Source organism: Calliphora vicina, chromosome 5, assembly GCF_958450345.1.
Source record: "Calliphora vicina chromosome 5, idCalVici1.1, whole genome shotgun sequence".
Lineage (NCBI taxonomy): Eukaryota > Metazoa > Arthropoda > Insecta > Diptera > Calliphoridae > Calliphora > Calliphora vicina.
The window spans coordinates 78,385,559-78,409,185 of NC_088784.1; the positions used below are offsets into that span (position 1 = coordinate 78,385,559).

The 23,627-nt window shown below is 31.3% G+C and overlaps 1 protein-coding gene across 1 annotated transcript; it reads left to right on the plus strand.

Moving 5' to 3' along the window:
- The first annotated feature begins 842 nt into the window (after positions 1-842).
- LOC135961399 (uncharacterized) lies at positions 843-16,045 on the plus strand. Its single transcript, XM_065512898.1, has 4 exons — positions 843-991; positions 13,793-13,919; positions 13,981-15,578; positions 15,648-16,045. The coding sequence occupies exons 1-4, from the start codon at positions 843-845 to the stop codon at positions 16,042-16,044; spliced, it is 2,271 nt and encodes a 756-aa protein (XP_065368970.1). The 3' UTR covers position 16,045.
- Positions 16,046-23,627: the final 7,582 nt, after the last annotated feature.

Genomic DNA, 23,627 nt, shown 5'->3' on the forward strand with positions numbered 1-23,627 from the left:
TACAGACGGACGGACATATCGAGATCATCTTAACATTTCATAAGGACACAGACTATATATGCTTTTGTGGGTCTGCGATGAATATTTCAAGATGATACAAAACTAAATGACAAAATCTCATCTTTTTTAAGTGGTTGGTATAAAAACTGTCAGGGATCCTTCTCCTTAAACCAAAGCACCCTAAACAAATTCATTTAATAAAAATGGTAGTAACCAGTCTAATCAAATTTCTATTACAATGCAAATTTTTGCAAACAATACAAAAAATAACAAATGGAAATGTTCTCATCATCTCCAAAATAAAAAAAAACAAAAGAATAGACTAAATAAATTTTCACTTTCATTTGTTTAGTTTATTTTTTTTTTATACATTTTATTTTGACGATAAAATACTGCATAGAATCGAACAGAAACAGGCTCTCTAATCACCCAACAAACTAAAACAAATATTGTGTGATTAAATATAGACAGATAAACCAAAACGACTGATAATAATTCTAATAATAATGATACATTTTACTAAATATTGAAATCCTATTTGCCCATGAGTATAAAACAAATTCAGTTTATTTTAAATATGGAAACAGTAAAGTTGTGTTAACTTATTAACAAAAAAAAATAAATAAAGGAACTAAAGCTTTAAGGAAATAAAGGAATCTAAAGGAAATCTATGCAAATCTTGGCAAATAAATTCAAATGGATTTTAATATTGAAAAAATCAACATTAAACTTCGTCATTTAATAAAAATACCTGCAAACAATTATTATAAATCACAAAAATAATAAAAAAAATAAGAAATTTTAGCTGTAACATATTTTCCAGCTTGTTAAATAAATTTAAAATGCTTAACAAGCATTTTATATTTTTTTGTTTATTTAATATTTCTCTAAATGTTGGCGGTTTAACGGGAGTGGAGGTTTTAACGCCGGCCAATGGTTTAAAACTTTTAAAAAATGTCATCAAACTAACGGATACACTCTTAGAAGTCACGTAAGTTTTGCATGATTTTCATTATTGCCAATTCCCAATGAAATAACACATTGCAAGGTTTGGTGGTAAAGTCTGATGAAACGTAATAAAAAAAATAATAATAATAATCATTTTGTAGGTTTTATCGATTATTATTATTCGTAGTTATTTTGTGGGGATAAGTTATAAATATAAAAACGTTTTGATGGGTTATAGGGGTTAGATTGTTGAGCTACTTTCACATAAATAATTTTTCTTTAAATCATTTTGTTTTCCTGCCGTCATATTTTTTCTCAGAGGTCAGTCTTTCTGGATCGAATGGCTATTGTTTGCTCTGCTGTCCCATAAACAAATGAAACATGAAAATTAAGTGTTGATACTTTGTTGACCTAATATAACCCAGTGGTGATCCGAGTATTTTTTCTAAAACAAGATCTACACAGAGAATACAGATTCGTGATAGCAACCGAATTTGTTGCCAATCGAATGATTCGGTTGTACACATAGAATTTTTCGATTCTATCAACAGAAAGACAGTTGACAAAGAAGAATTTCGATTAAAGCAACCAAACTTTTGTTAACCCTTTTAAAATTCTATAGCAACAACTGTAAAATTCGGTCACTAAGGTAGAATCATTCGATTGGCAACAAATTCGGTTGCTATCACGAATCTGTTTTTTCTGTGTACATTTCAAATTCAGTCCATTCTAATATTGAAACAAAATTCCAATTAAATATAGTTTTGTATTTCGTTTACCACACAGAGAAAACAGATTCATAATAGCAACCGAATTTGTTGCCAATCGAATGATTCGGTTGCACACATAGAATTTTTCGGTTCTATCAACAGAAAGTCAGTTCATAAAGAAGAATTTCGGTTGAAGTAACCAAAATTTTGTTACCACTTCTAAAATTTGGTAGCCACAACTGTAAAATTCGGTCACTAATATAGAATCATTCGATTGGCAACAAATTCGGTTGCTATCACGAATATGTTTTCTCTGTGCAAAAGATGTTTAAGTAAATGCTGTTTTTTAAGCTCGATTTCAAAAAACTTGTCATAATGCGTTCACTTTTGGACATTTATGATCAGTATACTCTGGTGCTTGAACAATGCTACCAAATTAACCAAATTTACTTTGAAAACCACACAGAGAAAACAGATTCGTGATAGCAACCGAATTTGTTGCCAATCGAATGATTCGGTTGCACACGTTGAATTTTTCAGTTCTAACAACAGAAAGTCAGTTGATAAAGAAGAATTTCAGTTGAGACAACCAAACGTTAGTTACCCCTTACAAAATACTGCAGTCACAACTGTAAAATTCGGTCACTAAGATAGAATCATTCGATTGGCAACAAATTCGGTTGCTATCACGAATCTGTTTTCTCTGTGCAGTTATTAATTCGAGAAATTTATAGATAACTTCACCAAATTGTGTTCACTATGCGGTTTTGCGCTGGTGGCATCATCGATTTATTGAAATAAAAATTTGGCGATAACTTGATTTCGAGAAATGGACCTATCAATTGGCCTCTAAGGTCGGGTGATTTGACTCCACTCGATTATTTCCTGTGGGGCCACGTAAAGTCAATGATTTATGCTAAGAAACCAGCAACAATTGCCGCCTTGGAGGCCAACATTGTTCGTGTTATTCGTGACATACAGCCATCAATACGCTTTGATGAGGATGACTTCAGTGGAAATACCGCGACTACCTAGATTTTTTCAGGAACATTTTTTTTTCAATAACATTTTTTCCCAAATATTTGTTTAACAAAATTTATAACGCCCAAACATATTAGTGTAACAGCCATCTTAAAGTATACTGATCTACTTAGAATCACTTTCTGGGTTAAATAAACGATGTCCGTCCGTCCGTCTGTCTGGCTGTCCATGTAAACCTTGTGCTCAAAGTACAGGTCGCAATTTTGAAGGACGAAGCCTATTGAAACTGCCTGAAATTGGTATATTATTTCACCAAGCCTCCACATAAATGTCCTCCCGAAATTGGACTTTATCCGTCATAAAATAATTCACATACACAGATATCTACACAAATTTTGCTAGGAAAATCAGTCATGAAAATAAATTATTAATTATTGAAAAAGGATTTTGCTTATTTACTTAGTGTAGGGTATTATATGGTCGGGCTTGACCGACCGTACTTTCTGGCTTGTTAATATTTATCTTAAAGTATACATTGGTGATTGGTTAAAATGCTTGCCTACAAAACCAAGCACCCCAGGTTCGATCCCTGGCAGAGAGTGACAGAAAGTGTTTATTATGGTTTTATGACAGAAAGTGTTTATTATGGTTTTCGAGTTTTTAAAAATTAACCGCCCTCTAAACAATCCATCCATTAAGCGCTCTGACCACCCCTCCCCCTGGAAAAGTGAATAACATCATGGTAAAGGTCAGCAAATCTGCCACCACTCCTGGGAAAAAAGGTAGTAATCACTACACCAAATACACAGAGGGCGTTGTTTCTAGTCAACGATAGATGGCAGCCCCATTATCCAAGAGCACCTACAGCAGATCAATCATCACTTAGCTCGAACAACAACCGATTAACGAAACAACAGACTGGATCTTATGTCAACATCGTACATGCATCGCAGGACTTGCTACAGCAGAGCAATCAACTACTTAGCTGGAACAACAACCTTTTAACGAAACTGATACAAAATATCAATAAAACTCCAAGTGAACTCCAATAACTAGGAGTGCAATCTTATATGGGAATTATGCGAAAAAAATAACTAATCGTATAAGATGGTGATGCTTTGTGGAAGCCAAATGTTCCCAGTAGTGGTAATGGAGAAAACAAATACATTGGTGAAGGGTATATCGTCCCCTCAATAAAACAATAGTGTATAAGCATATACACAATTATTGCATAATAAGAATCTACATAACTCATTCTACATGTGGTTAAAATTTGGTGAAATTCTACTTCCACAATGTGGGTCAAAAGATCAATTGAAATATTACTTTTGTTCTAGATGTCTACTAACACAAAAATTTTAATCTCAATTATTTCGAAATGGCAAAAAAATTATACACTATTGTTTTATTAAGGGGACGATATATGATTCGAATATAGCACTATTTATACCCTACACCACCATAGTGAGGAGTGTATAATGCGTTTGTGCAGATGTTTGTAACGCCCAAAAATATTAGTCTAACACCCACCTTAAAGTATACAGATCGACTTAGAATCACTTTCTGAGTCGATTAAACGATGTCCGTCCGTCTGGCTGGCTGGTTGTCTGTCCATGTAAACCTTGTGCGCAAAGTACAGGTCGCAATTTTGAAGTTATTTCGATCAAATATGGAGCATATATTTTTTTCGACCCAAGGACCAAGCCTATTGAAATTGGCTGAAATCGGTCCATTATTTCACCTAGCCCCCATACAATGTTCTCCCGAAATTGGACTTTATCGGTCATAAATGTTTAATTTACATATTTATCTCTACAAATTTCGCTTCAAATATGTTTTATATGTAAGAAATTCATGTCACCAAATTTTGTTAGGATCGGTCCATAATTAGTCATAGCTCCCATATAGACCCGCTTCCAAAAATCCCTTTAACGTGCATAAGTCTCTTAAAAATGTTGGCAAACACATAAACTTCAACATAAATAACTTTCATATAGACATAAATTACACGATCTAATTTTATGGTGATCGGTTCATAATTGGTCATAGCTCCCATACAAGACCCACTGCCGAAAATCAGTCACGAATATAAATTATTGATATTTTAAAGGAAAAATTGTTTGGCTCATTTAATCAGTGTACTTTCTTACTTGATTTATATTTAAACTTGTATGGGTTTTGAATGTTCCTATTTTGACCCAAAAACTTAAAGACAGAAAACATCTACCAGAATCTTACACATGGCCGCAACAGCAGTGGATATTCCTGCTATGGTATGCAACCATACTATTCACTGGTTCAAGATATGAAGAATAATTATGAGAATTTATTACAGGCTAACAATCAAATGATTTATACACTAGGATACCCTTATATAGCCAATAAGTCAAACGTGTTTTAAGTCCCCATAATTTAGCATCATTAAAATTTATTCATCCATCATCATTTCAGTTTTCTGTGGTTTAATGTAGTGACCCATTGATGCATTAACTTCAAAGCATATTCCATCACACACTACATCATCCGAGTATGGTGGAGTATGGTTAAGACCCCATAATTTTGATGATAAAATTCCACCCAGAAGAGTATCCCTGAGTTCACGATTTTTATGACTGCGCCACCTAGTTTGGCCTTCATAATCCTGGTATTTACACCTTCATTACTGCCAATGCGACTAAATCTTATCAATTCATTTAGGAAGGACGCAAACTAGTGCATATGTATCTTGTACTGCCTAAAATATTTTTCAAAATTCGCACAGTAAAGAAAATTCTATCCGGACTCAACGTGAATAAATGTCCTGGTTCTCATATTCATTTGACCATAGACCAACTCTTTCTGAGATTAAACTCTCAAGAATCATTATGGATGACTCGATAAATCGAACCGAATTAATTTCAATGCACTCTAGCTCAGTGTTGCCTCTTGACACTTCAATTCTTCGTATGTGTAACGAAACTGTTGGAGTTTTAGATAACCTTTTGATTCTAGGTACGAGAATACTGTGTGACGTCCGTTGGAATCGTTATATATTCGATGTTGCGAATAAAACTTATAGGAGCTTTGGTTTCTTGAGATGGTGCCGGACATATTTCTCCCATTCCGACCTTCTTCGTATATACACGCAAAAAAAAAAAAACATGGTTCTACATGGTTACGACAACTATACTATGTTCTTTGTAACAATATATTGTTGTCGTAAACATATAATTGTTGTTTTAATTTAATTTTAACCATATTTTAGTTACTGTAAACGTTTATATTTTAATCGCAATTATAAATATGAACAACTAAGTAAAAATAAAATAAATAATTTTCGGACAACTAAATAATGATAAATAGGTAAACATATTATGTACAACCATTAATTGTTAAGTTTCTATATTCTAGTCATAATATGCTTAAAATGCAAACAAAGTATGTTTACTTTTAATAGTCTTTTTCCTCACCATTGTGAATGTTGGTGTTTGTCTATGCTGTTTTATTTTTACAAGTAAATTTTGAGTGTCTGTAATTCCCATTCGCTCTATAGTTTTATTTGTATATTATCTTTAACTTTCCTAGAGCAAATAACAATAAATTTCAGTGAATTTATCAATAATATTTTAATTGGTAATTTAGTACCTTAAAACTAAAACCTATTAAAATAAAATTTTTATTTCAAAAAATAAATTTTAATAATAATATGATTACTTTAGATCATAATATGATTTCATTGGATAATAATAATATTTAATAGGATCATAAATATGATTACTTTGAATCATATTATGATTGATTTGTATCATAATTTGATTATTTCAAAACATATTATGATATTTAATGTTACTAATAATGATCATAATATGTTTTGGACTACAAGCATAAATCTGATCATAATATGTTGCGCTTAGTTTATGGTTACCACAACTATGTTTTTTCTCTGCGTGTATACACTAGCTTCATTCGTTCAAAAATGGAATATAAAATCCACATATGGCAGGAGCTACAAGGTGAGGTATAGAGCTGCTGGATCGAGTTCAAAGAAAGGCATTTGGTTTTACAGGGGATGAAACTATAATCCGGTCCACTGATATAAATTTTAGTGTCGACCGCACTACAAAAATCTGAGTCTTGCACTAACAAAATACATTTAAATCACTATTATTGCATTATTTGCTGTATAGAACTTAAAATTTCAAACTGTATTAAGACGACTTACTTACTAGCAAAGTAAATTGAAGTAGATTACTGTTTATGTTACACAGTTTATTGAAATTGCTTTTGCTGTGGTAACCGATCCCATTTGTTTGTTGTGGCAATTGAAATAATGGAATCATTCAATTCTCTAAATTTTCCAAAGAAAAACCACAGTAATGTGCGTTAATAACCATTATTTTGAAACCGCATTGTAAATTTAATACATCTATTTCCTAAAGAGTCTTTAGATTCTGAAAAGGCCACATCTTAGATATTCCTATATTGTTCATATGTAGCGTGCTACCACCATTATAATGAACCTGGCTATACCAACTAATGTAAGGGGTACTTGTATCTTTCCTAAACAAAAATTAAAACATGAACTAACTAAATATAGATAAGACCGTATGTAGCAATATTATTACTCATATTAAACATTGTGTATTTATTTTGATTTATTACTTAATACACGGCTAACATTTTAATGATGATAGTTTTATACTCAGCACTCGTGCTTACTTGTAGATCTGGCCAGAATACACCTGTAATAGTACGAGTACTTATTATTAATACCATGATATTGCCACATTTAAGACTAACAAAAGAACCTTGAACTGCAGATTATAAGTTATAGACATTTAAGTTTTTGGTTTGTTTATCATACACACAATAAAATAGTTTCTAGTGCTAAAGGAATTGAAAAATATTCCATTTTTCATCAACTTTTGGTATCAAACTCACAGTTCTTAAAACAGAGATAAATTCCTCATCAAACTGATCTCAATTGTTTTGTAGTTTCAAATTAAATGACTGCAAATGTAGATTTGTATAACACATGTACGAAGTGTCACGCCAAACATTCGTAATTTTCACATTTTCATTTGCGACCCCATAAAGTATAAATATTCCGGATCGTTATAGATAGCGGTGTCGATATATCCATGTCCGACTGACCTTCTACCGGTTGAAATCAAATCTTTGAAGCCCCCAAAATAACTTTCGTACATGATTGATATATCAATATATCTGCTGTAGTCCATCATAGGTTGCTATTTAAAATAGAGAAAATCGGCCCACAAATGGCTGAGATATAAGCAAAAAGCCGTGATTACCTCGACTTTTTTCCCAATATTTTTTAGAAATTCTGGATAATTTTATATTATGTATGACCATGGAAAACATGTATACCAAATATTATCGATATTATTTGAAGAATTCTTTGAAACTCTAGGAGAACATTTCCTGACATGTGGCGATTACAATGCGAAACACAAATACTGGGGTTCACGGTTAATTAACCCTAGAGGAAGACAGCTTTACCAAGCTCTAGTTGACAGTAAAAATAGCCTTATAGCGTATCCCCTGGTCTACCAACATACTGGCCTACTGATCTTAGAAAAAATCCTGACCTTATAGACTTTGCCATATCCAGAAACATAGATCGAAATTCAATATCTACGGAAATATCTTTTGACTTATCTTCCGACTATTCACCCATAATAGTCACCTATTATGGCAAAAATATACCAAAATCTCCAGCAAATATTCCGCTTTACAAAACAAACTGGCTTAAATACAAGAAGTTAATCAGTAGCCATATCCACACAAATCCAAATATACAGTGTAAAGGAGAGATAAATGGATGCGTCAGTGACTTCACGTCATTAACTACTTCGGCTCAGGATCATTCAAAGATCGAAATCCCTCTTAAGCCAAAAATGATTATTTCCAATTCTGATATTGAACGATTACTTCTCGAAAAGAGATACACACAGCCTCAAAAGTGAGTAAACACCCGCGAATTTTTTGATTGTTTTAGGATCATGAAAATCATTATAGTCCGACTTAAAGCTTTTTTTTCACAACCGAATCTATTATTCAACTCAATCTCCAACAAACCGGAATATTAAAACTTTAATCGATGAATAAATTTTAGGATTTTCATTATCTTAAAACAAATCAAATATTTTTTGGTGTATACTCACTTTTGAGGCTCACTGTAGCTTAGAAGAGAGTTGCAATAAAATAGATCACCTGTTGCAAAGCAGAGGCTGCCCATCGCTACTAAAAGACTGAAGAGAGCCCTTTGTTTAGAGGAGGATCGCAGAACTAGAAGATACATCGAGAGTTTGACAAATACTAAATATACGAACTTTTCTCTTTGGAAAGCCACACTTAACATCAAACCACCGGTAGATGGAAAAAGTCCGTAGAGAAGAGCCGATAGTAATTGGACAAGAAATGCTAAGGACAAAGCATTGATTTTTGCCGAGCACCTGAGTAACATAAGTCAAACCCACCCAACAATTGCTGATATTACGGCAATACATAGCTCCCACGCAGATCCACAGCTAGCTTCTTTGAAATTGGCCAATTATCTAGGACTCGTGGAGATATGGTTGAACAACTGGAGAATACGAGTAAATGAACTCAACAGCAAAAACATCACATTTACTCTCAGAAGGGGTGACTGTCCACCTATCACACTAAATAAAATAAATATTCCACAGACAGATGCTGGTATTCACTTAGACATCGGCATATACACTGAAAGAAAAACGCTTCGTAACCCCAATGAAACTTTTACGTTAACCTGTTTACGTTAATGCAATGAAAAGTTTCGTTAATGATATGAAATTTTACGTTGTATTTACGAAAATTACGTTAATATTACGATTGAGGCAAAATGAGTATTTTTTGGCATTTCGTAGAGTCATTGATGCTACGAAACTTTTTACGTTAATATTACGTAAAACTTTAACGTGAGATTCAATGTATAAATTGAATAACGAATGTGTCCCAAATTAATTTTTTGGAATAAAAAAGGTTTAATTGGCAAATCCTAATTGTTTTTGTGTAAATATAGTAATATTTGTATGAAATACAGCACCCCTTAAAAATTCAATGAAATATTTACGTAGCAATAATGAATTTTTTGTTTTCCATTTTTTTGGATTAAATATTGAAAAATAAAAAAAATAAATTATATAAAACAAAATTATATATAAAGAAATCGAATTAATGTAGTTTTTAATATTTAAATTGTTTAGTTCTTGCTATTTTGCTAATATAACAAATTGTCATTAATGAGACGAAAAACGCCAAAAATTATGTCATTTTACATTAATATTTTAAACAAGTTTTTTAACAATCACGTAATTATGACGAACGTTTAATGAAACCATGTCATTAAATTAATGAACTTGTAATCCATGCAACGTAATGTGTCATTGCATTTCTTTGCAAACAAATCATAACGGGACTTTATTGCAAACATAATTTTAATGAAAATTTGTAGTAAATACAATGATTTTATCATTAATTTAACGTAATGTGTCATTCAATAAAAAAAAAATTAAGTATTTAATATAATAATAGTAAATACAACGATTCGGTTATCAATACAACGTAAAGTTGCGTTGTATTGAACGTTTCTTAAAGAAATAACGGGACACAAGAGAATGTTGATGCTGATGGACACAAAGAAAAATAAAATAGAGTTGGAACATAATGTGGCACGTTTAAAAAAAATACAACAACAACATAAATTGCATCATCTTCTGTTTTTGAGAGTTTCTTTTTATTTAATTTTAGTTTATTTTAAACAGTCAACAAGTGAAGAGTTGTTGTGTTAAAAATATAATTGATTTATTTGTTGTTTATAAAAAGTTGAAATTGTGATCAAAATCTAATTTGGTAATAAATAATTTGAAGTGTTTTTTGTGTAAAAATGGATTGAGGAGGATTTATTTCAATCAATTGAGGAAGTGGTTTTCGATTCAAGTGGATCAATGACTCATAAGAAAGGTAAGCTATTATTAATACATCAAAAGGAAAATTTATGATACCCATTAAAGAATACGTTTAAATTTTATTTTTAGATGAAGAAACTCAAAAAACACGTTACAATATCTACTAACTTCTTGGGGCCTAAATCACCTCATAAACTTGTTTCAAGGTAAACATTATTAATAATTATATAAAAATTTAAACAAACTATTAAAATATTTTTTTTTAGAATAAAACATCACAATTTCCATAATGTCTGCTAATGACCTATTTGAAATTACTCAGCAAATGAAAATTGGCGACAAGATCGTTTTTAAGTATAATTTAGAAAAGTGGAGGGCGGAGAAAAACATGTCTCAACAAATTTTGAGTGACTCTCAGGAATCCAAAAACGTTTCATCACCATTTTTCACTATCTGAGTCTTCCTGCAGCGAAATTTTTTTTACTGATATTCAATTATTTTTCATTTTAGCGGTATTCACAATGTAGAGTACTTGGCCTGGTAATATAGTAAAAGAGCACAATATCAAACAAATAAAAACGAAATACATTAGAAATTGAAATGTTTGTCAATAAATAGTTTTTCTGCTTCTTTACTAGGCCAAGTACTCTACATTGTGAATACCGCTTATATTTTTTGTATTTATTTATACAAATGCGAAGTATGTATATTGAAATCGAATTTAAATATAAAAAGTATTTAAAAAGTATTAATACATATGTACATTTAGATTAAAATCCTAATAAATTGTAATTATAAATAACTTATTTTTGTTCATTATTATTATGAAAGGAATCGTTTTTGGAATGAAACCTTTTATTAAAATAATGATTAATATTGTTAATATAATGTCTTATAATCATTATATTTATGATATATTTCATTAATGAAGGAGCACATTCTATTTACGAAACAATGTAGTTTCAAATCAATGACAAAATTCATTTTTGAAATGTAAAAACTTCGTTCCATTAATGTAGGATATAATTATATTAGTGAAGCAATGTCATTAAACCAATGTCAACATTCATTGCATATATGATAAAGTTTCTTAACATCAATGAAACATGTCGTTATACTATTAATGCAAAATCGTTAAATTAATGATTTTTTTCATATTAGTATTGAAAGAGATTCATTAATTTAATGAAACCCTTTCATTATATTGACGAAATTGTATCATTGGTTTAATGATATTTGACATTGTAAATACGTATGATGACGTTATTTATATATTCTATATTAATGACATTATTTCATTATATTTACGAAAATTTTGAGATTAATGAAACATTTTTCGTTAATGCAATGACACCGGTAATCGGACTGATTTCAAGAACAAAATCATTAATATAACGTAGAAAAACGTTGTATTTACGAAGGTTTTTCTTTCAGTGTAGATGCCATGAGACTTCACATGAAGTTAAGAGCCTCTAGCCTTCACTGGTTAATCAATGACCAATCAAAATTAAGCCTTGACTATAAAGTCATCCTGTATAAAAGTGTTATGGGGAACGGCCAGTAATTATAGTACTGGACTTATACAGAGGGCGCAATCGAAAATTCTTAGGACCATGACAGGTGCACCATGTTACATAAGAAATGAAAACAGCCACAGAGACTTGGAAGTACCACTAGTGAAGAATGAGTTTAAGAAAGTACGTGCAAAATATATACTGAAACTACAATGCCACCCGAATCCGCTTGCTTGGCTTCTCACACAAACTCAAAGCAGATCAAGGCTTCGTAGAGGAGATCTAACACCCTGCTAAGATGAGGTCTATTTATCATTAAATGCTCTCATTGAAGAGTAATTAGTTTTAATTTTAGTTATAAGCAGAGACCGGAAATAACGGGTTCACTTTCATTTCAAAGGTAAATTCTCAAGGCGAATTTATATACAAGGTGGTGTCGGTGGCGAATTCAGGCAAATACGAGCGAATTAATGCATTTTTTATATATGGAGTTTGACATTCGAAACAATGAGAGAGTGGTTTTGAATGTCAAACTCCATATATAAAAAATTATTATTTCATAATTGAATCAAGTATTCATATGCTCAAAAACAAAATTTTCTGATATTTTCTATTGAATTTTGAGTTTTGAATTTGATAATTTTGACAATTGAATATACAATTTTCGTTATTGCTTGAACTTTAAATACAAAAATTTTTGAATAGATAATTTTCGTAATTGAAAACACAAAAAATAACAAAAATGTGTTTTCAATTACGAAAATTATCTATTCTAGAATTGTTGTATTTAAAGTTCAACCAATAACGAACATTGTATATTCAATTGTCAAAATTATCAAATTCAAAACTCAAAATTCAATAGAAAATATCAGAAAATTTTGTTTTTGAGCACATGAATACTTGATTCAATTATAAAATAATTGAAACTAGTTCAATATGTAATATATATTTGAAATGAAACGGTTTAAAAAATAGTTTTTTCTGTGTATGTAAATAAAAGAGAAAGTAACAGTTATTAAGAACAAGAACAAATGAATTGTTTATCTCACACCATACCATTAAAAAACAACAAAAACGAATAAAGGTCATACCAATTGTAGTAAGGAAATATAAGAAAAGATAAATCACGGTTTATTGTTGGTGTTTTGTTTAAGCTTTGATATTTTTACAAATATAGCTTGAGTGTCTGTAATTCTCAAACACTCTATAGTTTTATTTGTATAATATCTTTAGTTTTTCTAAAGCCTTTTTGGAAAAGGTTTCCTGATGATCTGGCCTAAGCAACCAGTGAAATGCGCATAGGAACTAGCTTATCCCCCAACAATAAATTTTCAGTGAATTTATCAAATTAAAAATTGGGAATTTAGCATAAAACAATTTTACTGTCATACCAAACCATTTAAATAAAAATCATTTTATAACTGTTATTTTCAGTGATTTACTTTTATCACAAAATATAAATCACAATTTGTGTTTTTTGGTATATGGACGAGTTATTTTCGATCTCTGGTTATAAGATTTAACAACTTATTGTAAGGCCTAATGATATAGTCAGATTCAATAAATAAATATAAAGTTATAAAAAAAATATTATCGAAATTAGAAGAGTAAATTCTAAGAAATTCAGTTTTTTTTTATCGAATTTTTTTGTTTGATCCCATGTAATAAATAGTTGTAATGTAATAAAATCCATATTTTTTCTTTCCAGCCCCTATATTAATATAACCATCGCTGGAATACCTCCAAATTGTGTGCAAATGCTGTGTAAGTTTGTCTGTTTCAATGGCAAATCCAACGAAATTGATAAAGACATTCTTATGGTGTCCGAGAAAAATGTAAGATTTTATGCAATAAAACTACTAATTCATTTAACTCAAATTCTTCCAACATTTTCAGAACTATTTCTGTTCAACCATAGATGAACTACGTCTCTATAATTATGAATTTCCCAATAATATAATTTCTTATGGCTTTCTGGGCAACTATAGTGACAAAATCATAACCCTATATCTGGCTTCAGCCAACATAACAGACATTGAGGCAGGTGCCTTTGCCAAGGGCAGATTCAAAGAAATTTACTTTGAAAATCTGCATCTTAAAGAATTGAAAAAGGATTTCTTTCAGAATATATCCTCGGATTTTAGTGCCTTATCGGTGACACAAAAAGAAACGCCACTACAATCGGTACATGCGGATTTTCTGTGTTATGTCAAGTATCAAATTAAATATTTAACGCTGCAGGCGGGTATGCCAAGTGTACGTAATTTGACGGGAGGCGATTATATATTAAATAATTTGGTGTATGTGGATTTTAGTTACAATAATTTGGGCAAGCATCTGGAGTATACGGCATTTGGTAAAGTGTCCATGGTTGAGCATATGGATTTATCACATTGCAATTTAGAAGCTTTGCCAGCATATATATTTTCCGATTTCACCTCGACTTTGGAGTATTTGGATTTGTCGTATAATAAATTGTTAACGATTAGTCGTACGATATTTGGCTGGAAGGAAGTACCCAGGGATTTGAAAATATATGCCAACGATAATGAATGGGATTGTACGTGCGATTTACAAAAGGAATTGAAAGCTATTTTTATGTACTACAGAACGAGCTTATTGTGCTCGCAGCCAGAGTGGTATAAAGATTGGTCGGCATTCGATGATGAAATATGTGGCGTGAGTTCTTTAGAGCCATTTGCACCTACAGACTCCATAAATGAAACAACCACAGCTGGCTATATACATGGCAACAATGGAATGCCTACCCTAGCGGACAATGAAAGACCCTTTATTAAAGATACAACAGAATCTGTTCTAACTACTTCTGCACACTATATTGAAAATCCAATTTTCATAACTAAAGATGATTTAATGAAGCTGGATTGCTCAGCCAGTCACTCAAATATCAGTGAACGCATTACACAGCCCATGAAATGGCCCTTAATATTATTTGATGTTACACCTCAGGAGAATTTGCGCGTTAATGTGGTAGTAGCTTCTCCCGCAACTCTTGATGACTCCTTTGGTCTTATTTGGTTTAGCAAGGTCACCACCCAGTATTACAAAATGGAAGTAAATTACAATGAATATGGTTTAGGCTGCTACAATGCCATTTCCTTTGTCACCACAGTAGATGATCTGGTGCCGAATACCGCTTACACCTTCTGTGTGGTGCATAAGAATCAGGTGACAACCTCTCCTTTCAGTTGCAAGTCCACACATGTGAGTGGTAATCTGGCGGTACAATATAGTGCCTGGCTGACGCAAGACATGAGAGTGACCGGTTTGTCTTTAGTTATCTTTGGCATCATCATGTTTTCATTTGCGGGCATCTTAATGATTTATTTGCTTTTGAAACGCAAACCCATTTTACTAAAAGGCAGCAAGAGAGTAACCACCATGCATGCAAATAGTGGTGATATTGTGGTATTGCCAAAGGACAACTCTGTGCAATCTATTAAGGAGAAAGAGGAAAAGTTAGCTAGACGTGGGTATGTGAAATTCTTTTAACATAAAATATTTCCACTTTACTTAATGTATTACAATTACTTTCTTTACAGTCCCTTTTCCTGTTCCCAAATACGTCGCAAATCCAACGAAAGTGTGGCCAGTTATCAAAGTTATATCAACACCAACTTGTATGAAATTATACCAGCATATAGCAAATTAAACAACCCTAACACCTGTACTTCAACTACAACGGAGGAAAATAGTGTCCAAGATATGAATAATCAAGACACCGAGAGCTGCTATCTAACACCTCTGCAAACAGTCTGTAGTTCGGCAAATCTTGTCAAGTATGCCGAAATACCTTATCGTGCTAAACGCATGTCCAACGATGCTCTGCCCGATGTGCCAGCCGATCAACCACCACCCTCTTTGGACCTTAATGAGACATTAGATAAACCGGAATATGCGCAAGTGGGCACATTTTACGCATTAGATAGTCAAGTGTAGATATCGGGATTTATGTTTTTTAAATGTGAACATTCATATGTGTTTATATATTGTGTAATAAAATCATTTACTTTGTATATAAATTTAATATATGTAATTGCAAAGATGTGTGTTTAATAATTGTAATAATGTATTAGGAATACACCATGATTTATTGCGGATTCTAGCCTTGATTTTGTATCTCATTAATGTTGACCGATTTATAATTTAAAACTGATACAAAGACATGTTTATGAGACAAAAATCTAAATAGCTAAATGCTTACTTAAGCCATTGACACATAGGCGTAACAGGGCAGTTTTAAGTTTAAGTTTTGATGAACTTTCAACTGATTGTTTTGATTTTTCTGATCAAATTTAGAAAATGCTGCAAGTTTCTTCAATTTTTAGTCGAAATATTTTTTCCAAGAAAAAAGTTTCTCAAAGAACTTGTGATGGTTTTATATTTTTTTGAAAGGGAAATCAATTAACCAATCCGATTATGATCATATTCGGTATTGGAGGAATCCGCCTCGCTAATGATTTCCACTGGATTTTGAATAGTTACTGAATTAAATTGAAATACAAATTTATTTAACCAATGATGTTTGTATTATGTTTCATTATAGTCGAAGTTATAATGAAATTTTGAAATTTGAATTTTCAAAATTTTGGATTAATAGCTGAGACAATATTTTTTATTTTTTTATTTTTATAATCGAGAGTAGTGTTTATAAAACGGTCAACAGAAAAACTGGATTTTCTTTGCAATTTTGTGTACCGGTTGAACGTTTTTTTCACTCTTGTTTGGAGATTTTTTTGCCAGCCATCAACAAAGTTGCGAAGCATATTGATTTTATCATTCCGTTTGTAACACATCAATATATTTGTCGCAGACACTATATGGGGGATTTCATGTCAAGTGAACCAACTTTTGAAATCGATGTCTTCCGATCGGAAGTTAAATAAATTTCAGAATTTTTTGATCGTCTCATTGGAATTTATTTATTATTATAGGAAATACAAATTATGAAAATACCTCCTATAGTTTTTCCGTACCTGCGATTGAGAAATCTTAAAAAAATGGAGAGTTGATGAATTCTTTTCTTAATAAATAGATCTATTAATAGAATCAAAAAGAATGACGATCTGTTACCTAGTTTTAGAGATACTGTTTCTGAAAGCGGCCTGTTTTTTTGAACACTGAAAATGATTTAAATTTGAAGGGCTATATCTTCTGAACCATAAATCTGATTGTAATAAGAGTATCATATTTATAATCGCTTGACAAAATAGGCTTATTCAATATTTTTTAGGGGCACATGAAATTTTTGATTTTTGCAACCTCACTACTTAAACATAATTTTTATACTCTTCACCATGAGTGGCAAGGGCATATATTAGTTTGTCATTCCGTTTGTAATTTCACAAAGTATATATCGCTCATTTGCTGCAACAACGTCATAATTCAAAATCCGGGTGTTTTTAACTGAGTAATTCAAAATATGCACCGTTTATTAGTCTTTCATATAGTTTTATCAGTTTTAAAAAAAGTCAATTATTTTTTGTATGATAGTGTTTATACCCTACTCCGCCATAGTGGGGAGAGTATAATGCGTTTGTGCAGATGTTTGTAACGCCCAAAAATATTAGAATCACTTTCTGAGTCGATTAAACGATGTCCGTCCGTCCGTCTGGTCGGCTGGCTGTCCATGTAAACCTTGTGCGCGGAGTACAGATCGCAATTTTGAAGATATTTCGATCAAATTTGGTACATAGGACCAAACCTATTGAAACGGGCTGAAATCGGTCCATTATTTCACGTAGCCCCCATACAAATGTCCTTCCGAAATTGAACTTTATCGGTCATAAATGTTTAATTTATAAATGTATCTCCACAAATTGCGCTCCAAATAAGTTTTATATATACAAAATTCATATCACCAAATTTTGTTACGATCGGTCCATAATTAGTCATACCTCCCATATAGACCCACTTCCGAAAATCACCTTAACGTGCATAAATCGCTTAAAAATGTTGGTATACTCACAAAATTCAACATAGTAAACTTTCATATAGACATAAATTACAGTACTTAATTTCATGGTGATCGGTCCATAATTGGTCATAGCCCCCATATAAGGACCACTTCCGAAAATCACTCAAAAATATAAATTATTGAAATTTTTAAAGAAAAAGGTTTTTGCTCTTTTACATAGTGTAGGGTATTATATGGTCGGGCTTGACCCACCATACTTTCTTACTTGTTTTTTGTTGTGAACGTCAAAATTAAAATTCATGTTTTCTCGTATATTTGACAAGTAAAAATTTGGGTTATATACAGATTAGAAAGATATTAACATCTACTATTTATATGCAAATGAGCGATATATTCTTGATCGTTATAGATAGCGAAGTCGATATAGCCATGTCCGCCTGTTGAAATAAACTTTTTGTAGCTGCCAAATAACTTACTAACACGACTGATACATCAATATATCAAGAATTCTTCCGGCTCGGTCGCTATTTAAAATCGAGAAAATCGGCCCACAAATGGCTGATATATAAGGACGAAACCGGGACAATCTCGAGTTTTGGCCTATATTTGATAGATATTTTAAAGTCCATTGTTATAAGGCTATAGTAATGTGGACCTACAATGGGTCAAAATCGGGAAAAATATTTTTTAACCCGAATTTTTTTTTACCAAAAAAATATTTTTGTCATATATACGTTTTCACTAATAACATCGAGGCTTTAGTAATGTGGACCTACAATGGGTGAAAATTTGGAAAAATATTTTTTAACACGATTATTTTTTTAAGAAAAAAATTTGTTTGTCCTACAATGAGTCAAAATCGGGAAAAATATTTTTTAAAACGAATTTTCTTTTTTTACCAAAAAATATTTTTTTGTCATAAATTTGCTTACTAAAAAAAAATTTTGAAGAAAAAAAATTTTAAATTTAAATTTTCAAAAAAAATTATAAATTTTGTTTACCTAAAAATATTTAAAATTTGTATTTTAAAGTATAATTTGGTGAAGGGTATATAAGATTCGGCACAGCCGAATATAGGTCTCTTACTTATTGTTTTCTAAATTAGCCAAATTAAGTGAGCTATTTTTGAATTTTTACGCATTTGCATTAAGTTTTTTCCCGGATCATATAAAAATGGCATTTAGTCCCGAAAAAAAATTGTTTCTATTGTATAAAAGTAAAAATATGGGTACTTTAGTGAACAAACGTTAAAATATGGCCCTTCTTACATGTTCCAACGCATTCAAAGAGAGATAACTGTTAGTAAGTTTATTTATTTTATTCAGAATTGTATCGCATATCTAAAATACCAAAAAAGATCAAGCGAAATTTAAAGAAAAAAAAATAAATAAACCTAAATATCTCTGGAACTGAAAGAGATAACCTACATATGTAAGCGTATTTTTTGCAGATATTCTCAGGGACTATTTATATTTTCAGCTCATTCGGATCATAAATGGTTTTTTAGCGATTTTTTTAAAAAATGGCCCTATTTCGGCTACGAAGCTAAACAACTGTAAATCAACTCGATCTATCTCCAATAGTTCCCGAGATACCGAATTATTTCCAAAAAAACGTTTCCAAACTACTGTTTAATCCTGATAACATTTTGCACAAATTAGTTCTAAGTAATCTGAAAATATACTGTAAAGTATGGCTAAAATAGGGAAACATTTGTCCACCGTTCCTAGTCCCCATACAAGGTCCCCCTCAGAAAGTGACTTGTACATTCATAATTGTCTTATAATAACACTGTCCAACAAATTGAGACTTTTTGAATGGAACAGAACAGCGATCCTTTAATTCTGAAAGGGCATGTTGAGTAGATCATTTTTGTAGAATAAACTTATAGTCCAGCTGGTCTGAATTTTTATTTACAGTGGGTCAAAGTTTGAATTTTTTAATCGAAGGTAGCATTATTCTAACTGAAAAAAATGTTGTAAGTTAATATCTGAGTGAATTCTTATTGTCAGAGTTATATTGTGGAATTTTATGGGGATCATTTTTGTGGAAGATCTTAACCCTCTAGCTCCTCTCCTTAGGGGTCAATTTGACCCTTTTTTCGAGAAAATTAAAAAAGTCCTTTCAAAAAGGACATTTAATATTCGAAGACAATTTTTGCCGGAAAATTTCAGTTAGGGTCACCAAAGATACCAAAGATGTAGATAAAGCACTTTACGCTTAATTAGCAAAATTGTAAGCCACATTTCATCTCACATTTTTTAAAAAAATCGCCAAAAATCTATTTATAATCCGAATGAGCTGATATTTAAAATATAAATAGCCCATGAGAAGATCTACAAAAATACATATACATATGTAGATTATCGCTTTTAGGTCAAGATTTATTTAGGTTTTTAGCTGATTTGTTCTGATTTAAAGTGTAAACTGCTGATATAAAAAGCTCTTTCGTTATTAAAATAATTTCAAATAGCAGGTGAAATGAAAGTAGCAAAAGTTATTAAGGCTCTGATGTACTGAAATTCCATGTAATGCAATAAGTTTAGCTAAATCTTACAAATTCATTCAAAACTTAGTGATGATTTTACCAAACGATAAATTGAATTGAATTTGATGAAGATATAAATTATACCCAACGAAACGCCGGGACAGTTTTTTTTACCGACCTAACTTTTTCCCTGTGGGCAGAACCCCCGCCGATTTGACCCGTCACACAGTGTAATGTTGAAATTGTTGAAACTTTTAAAATAATTATTTTTAATATCGGTTAAAAGGTTCATTCGGTTTTATCGAACTCGGTTAATTGAAAAACCGTGTTTCTTAAAAAGGGCAATTTCCGGTTAACCGACAAAATGTCAGTTTTTTATAAACACTAATTGAGAGCTTTAGCAATATATTAATTTTGGTGTGGCCTACTTTGAAACTCAAAGGTGCCGCTCTTGTGGGATCCGTTGTCTTAAAGCACCTAAAATATCAAAAATCCTAGAATTACCAGGGTTTTCTATATAAAAAAATGCGGGATCATGGAATACAAAACCAAGTACTTGTAGTAAAGAAAAAATCTTCAGTTCAAGATGAAGATATAAGATGGAATTAGACAAAGGTTCGCCAACATAAAAGTAATGATGCAAAACATCAGTAAAATATGCTAACATTTGTTTGAACTTACACTTCTCACACAACCCTTCCAACTAGTGTAGTTTAGCGCATGGCTAAATAAGCTTGTATCTCCAATTAGTTCTTTTAATCCTTGTCTTATCTCCAGCTCTTGCTAGTACAAATGTTGGAATAACAAAAAAATTAACAAATCTTTCCACTTAATTTATTCATTAGTACATCATACAAACGTCAACATTCATTCCATTCTAATCGATGTTGGTATTTCATTCACCGATATCTTTTGCATTGATAAGCGTAAATCTAATTTATCAATTAGAATAAGGTGTAAATTATAATTGCAAATTTATTACACACAAATTCGATAAAATAATAGACAATGACAGACCACAAACTTAATCAGTTCATAGCAAAAGTTGAAAGGCAACAGATCCTGCAAAACAAAAGAATTTTATTTAATTAGCAGCAAATAAAAAAAAATTAATTAAATAACAAAAAACTTGAAAATATTTACATAAATTCGATTATAAATGTTAAATAAAAAATCGTTTGATTTAAATAAAGATGAAAAGAAGACAAAAACCACGGAGAGATTGTATCAACCGAAAAAATTTCGGTAGGTGAAGAATTTGTTATACAGAAATAATGAAAGAAAGAAAGTGATCGATAATTTCTATTGTCTATTTTTATTGGTGTATAGCTGGTGTAAATATATTGTTTTTCCTTTATTATTTGGTTTCATTTTATTACTAATTTTAACAAATGTCGATTTTACGGGAGAAGCCTACAATCAACACATTGCACCACCAAATGGCAGAATGTCAACACCGGATAATACCATGAGAGGAACATTAAGGTATGTTTATTTATATGTAATGAAGTGCTGTAATAATTGGAAAAAAACTGGCAAAATTGCAATTAAAATGAAATAATTTGTTCGAGCATTGCTCTAAATTTAATTGTATGACTTCTCTCAAAAAGAATGCATTAAAACATCGTTCCCTTGGGGATGGAACTCCCCTAGTTTTAAAGAACTTTATTTACAGATGTTAAAAAATACTAATATTGACATTATTATATCTTCTTTTTGATTCTAATGATCAAATTTATTTTGGGCTTTTGATATAAAACAATCTACAGGCTGTCTGTGTTTCAAACTAACACAATAATCCTCAATTGGATTTAACTTAGAAGCACTGGACAACTGTCGCCTCTTCACGAATGTTTAGAATTTTCTGCTCAATCGACGTGTCGGTTGTTAAGTTTTCCCAAATTTATTTGCCATAAGGTTGACATATTATAAAGACATAAGGTTGACATATTATATATCAATAGATAGGGGATTTTGTCTATTTATCAGAAATTTTGTAATTTTTGACACTTAATACAAGAATTTTACATAAAAAATATGCGTTTTTTTGGATAGACCTGGTCCCTCGGTATCAACAATTTTCAAATTTATTTTCATTTACGATATTTAATGTTAAGTTATCTTTTCAAAAAGTATAAATTCCTAGTACAGCTTCTTAAAAATTGTTTAGATAATTTAAAAAGAAAAAAATTAAGTTTTTTCCCAAAAACTAGCGAAAAATAGCATTTTTTTAAAGTCAAATGCATATAACTTAAGAGTGAGTCACGGTTTTTAAACAAGCCTTTTGGGTTTGACAAACATATATACTTGTGTTAGTAAAAGAAAAATGGAGAAAATAGAGAAAAATTTGGACCCGCAGTTATTATAAAAACTGGAGTAGGGTGGATAAATATGTTGAAAATTTAATTTTCAAATTCGAATATCTCCTTAGTTATAATAGATAATTGAAAGCTACTATGATGTTTTTTGTAGTGCTCGATGAGGAGATGCTCTATATGTAATTTGAAATCGGAATACAACCGAAGAAATAGGATAGTTTTAAAAATTGAATATACCCGATGTGTCCTACTTTGGGGACACCTGGCCACACCCTTGCTGGGCCCATGTGATCAAAATTAAATAGATTAACTTGAAAACTTTTTTTCTTTGCGCATATCAAATTTCATTCAAATCGGAAAAAGGGTTTAGAAGTTACAGATTTATTTCCCTCTATTATTATACCCTTCACCTTAGTGAGAAGCGTATATATAAGTTTGTCACTCCGTTTGTAATTTCCACAATATAATTTTCCGACCCTTTAAAGTATATATATTCTAGATCCCTATAGATAGCGGAGTCGATTAATCCATGTCCGTCAGTCTGTCTGTCTGTCCGTCTGTCTGTTGAAATCAATTTTCTGAAGACCCCAGATATCTTCGGGATCCAAATCTTCAACAATTCTATCAGACATGCTTTCGAGAAGTTTCCTATTTAAAATCAGCAAAATCGGTCCACAAATGGCTGAGATATGAGGAAAAAACCAGGACAACCTCGATTTTTGAACTATTTTTGACCTATATCTGGATTACTAAGTCATTAATATAGACAATATGGATATCTAATGATAGATATTTCAAA

Excerpts from the sequence above, each read along its gene's own strand:
- LOC135961399 (XM_065512898.1), top strand. The coding sequence starts at position 843 with ATGCTTAACAAGCATTTTATATTTTTTTGTTTATTTAATATTTCTCTA. Across the intron at positions 992-13,792 it reads GATACACTCTTAGAAGTCAC|CCCCTATATTAATATAACCA; the intron begins GTAAGTTTTGCA and ends TTTTCTTTCCAG. Across the intron at positions 15,579-15,647 it reads GAAAAGTTAGCTAGACGTGG|TCCCTTTTCCTGTTCCCAAA; the intron begins GTATGTGAAATT and ends CTTTCTTTACAG.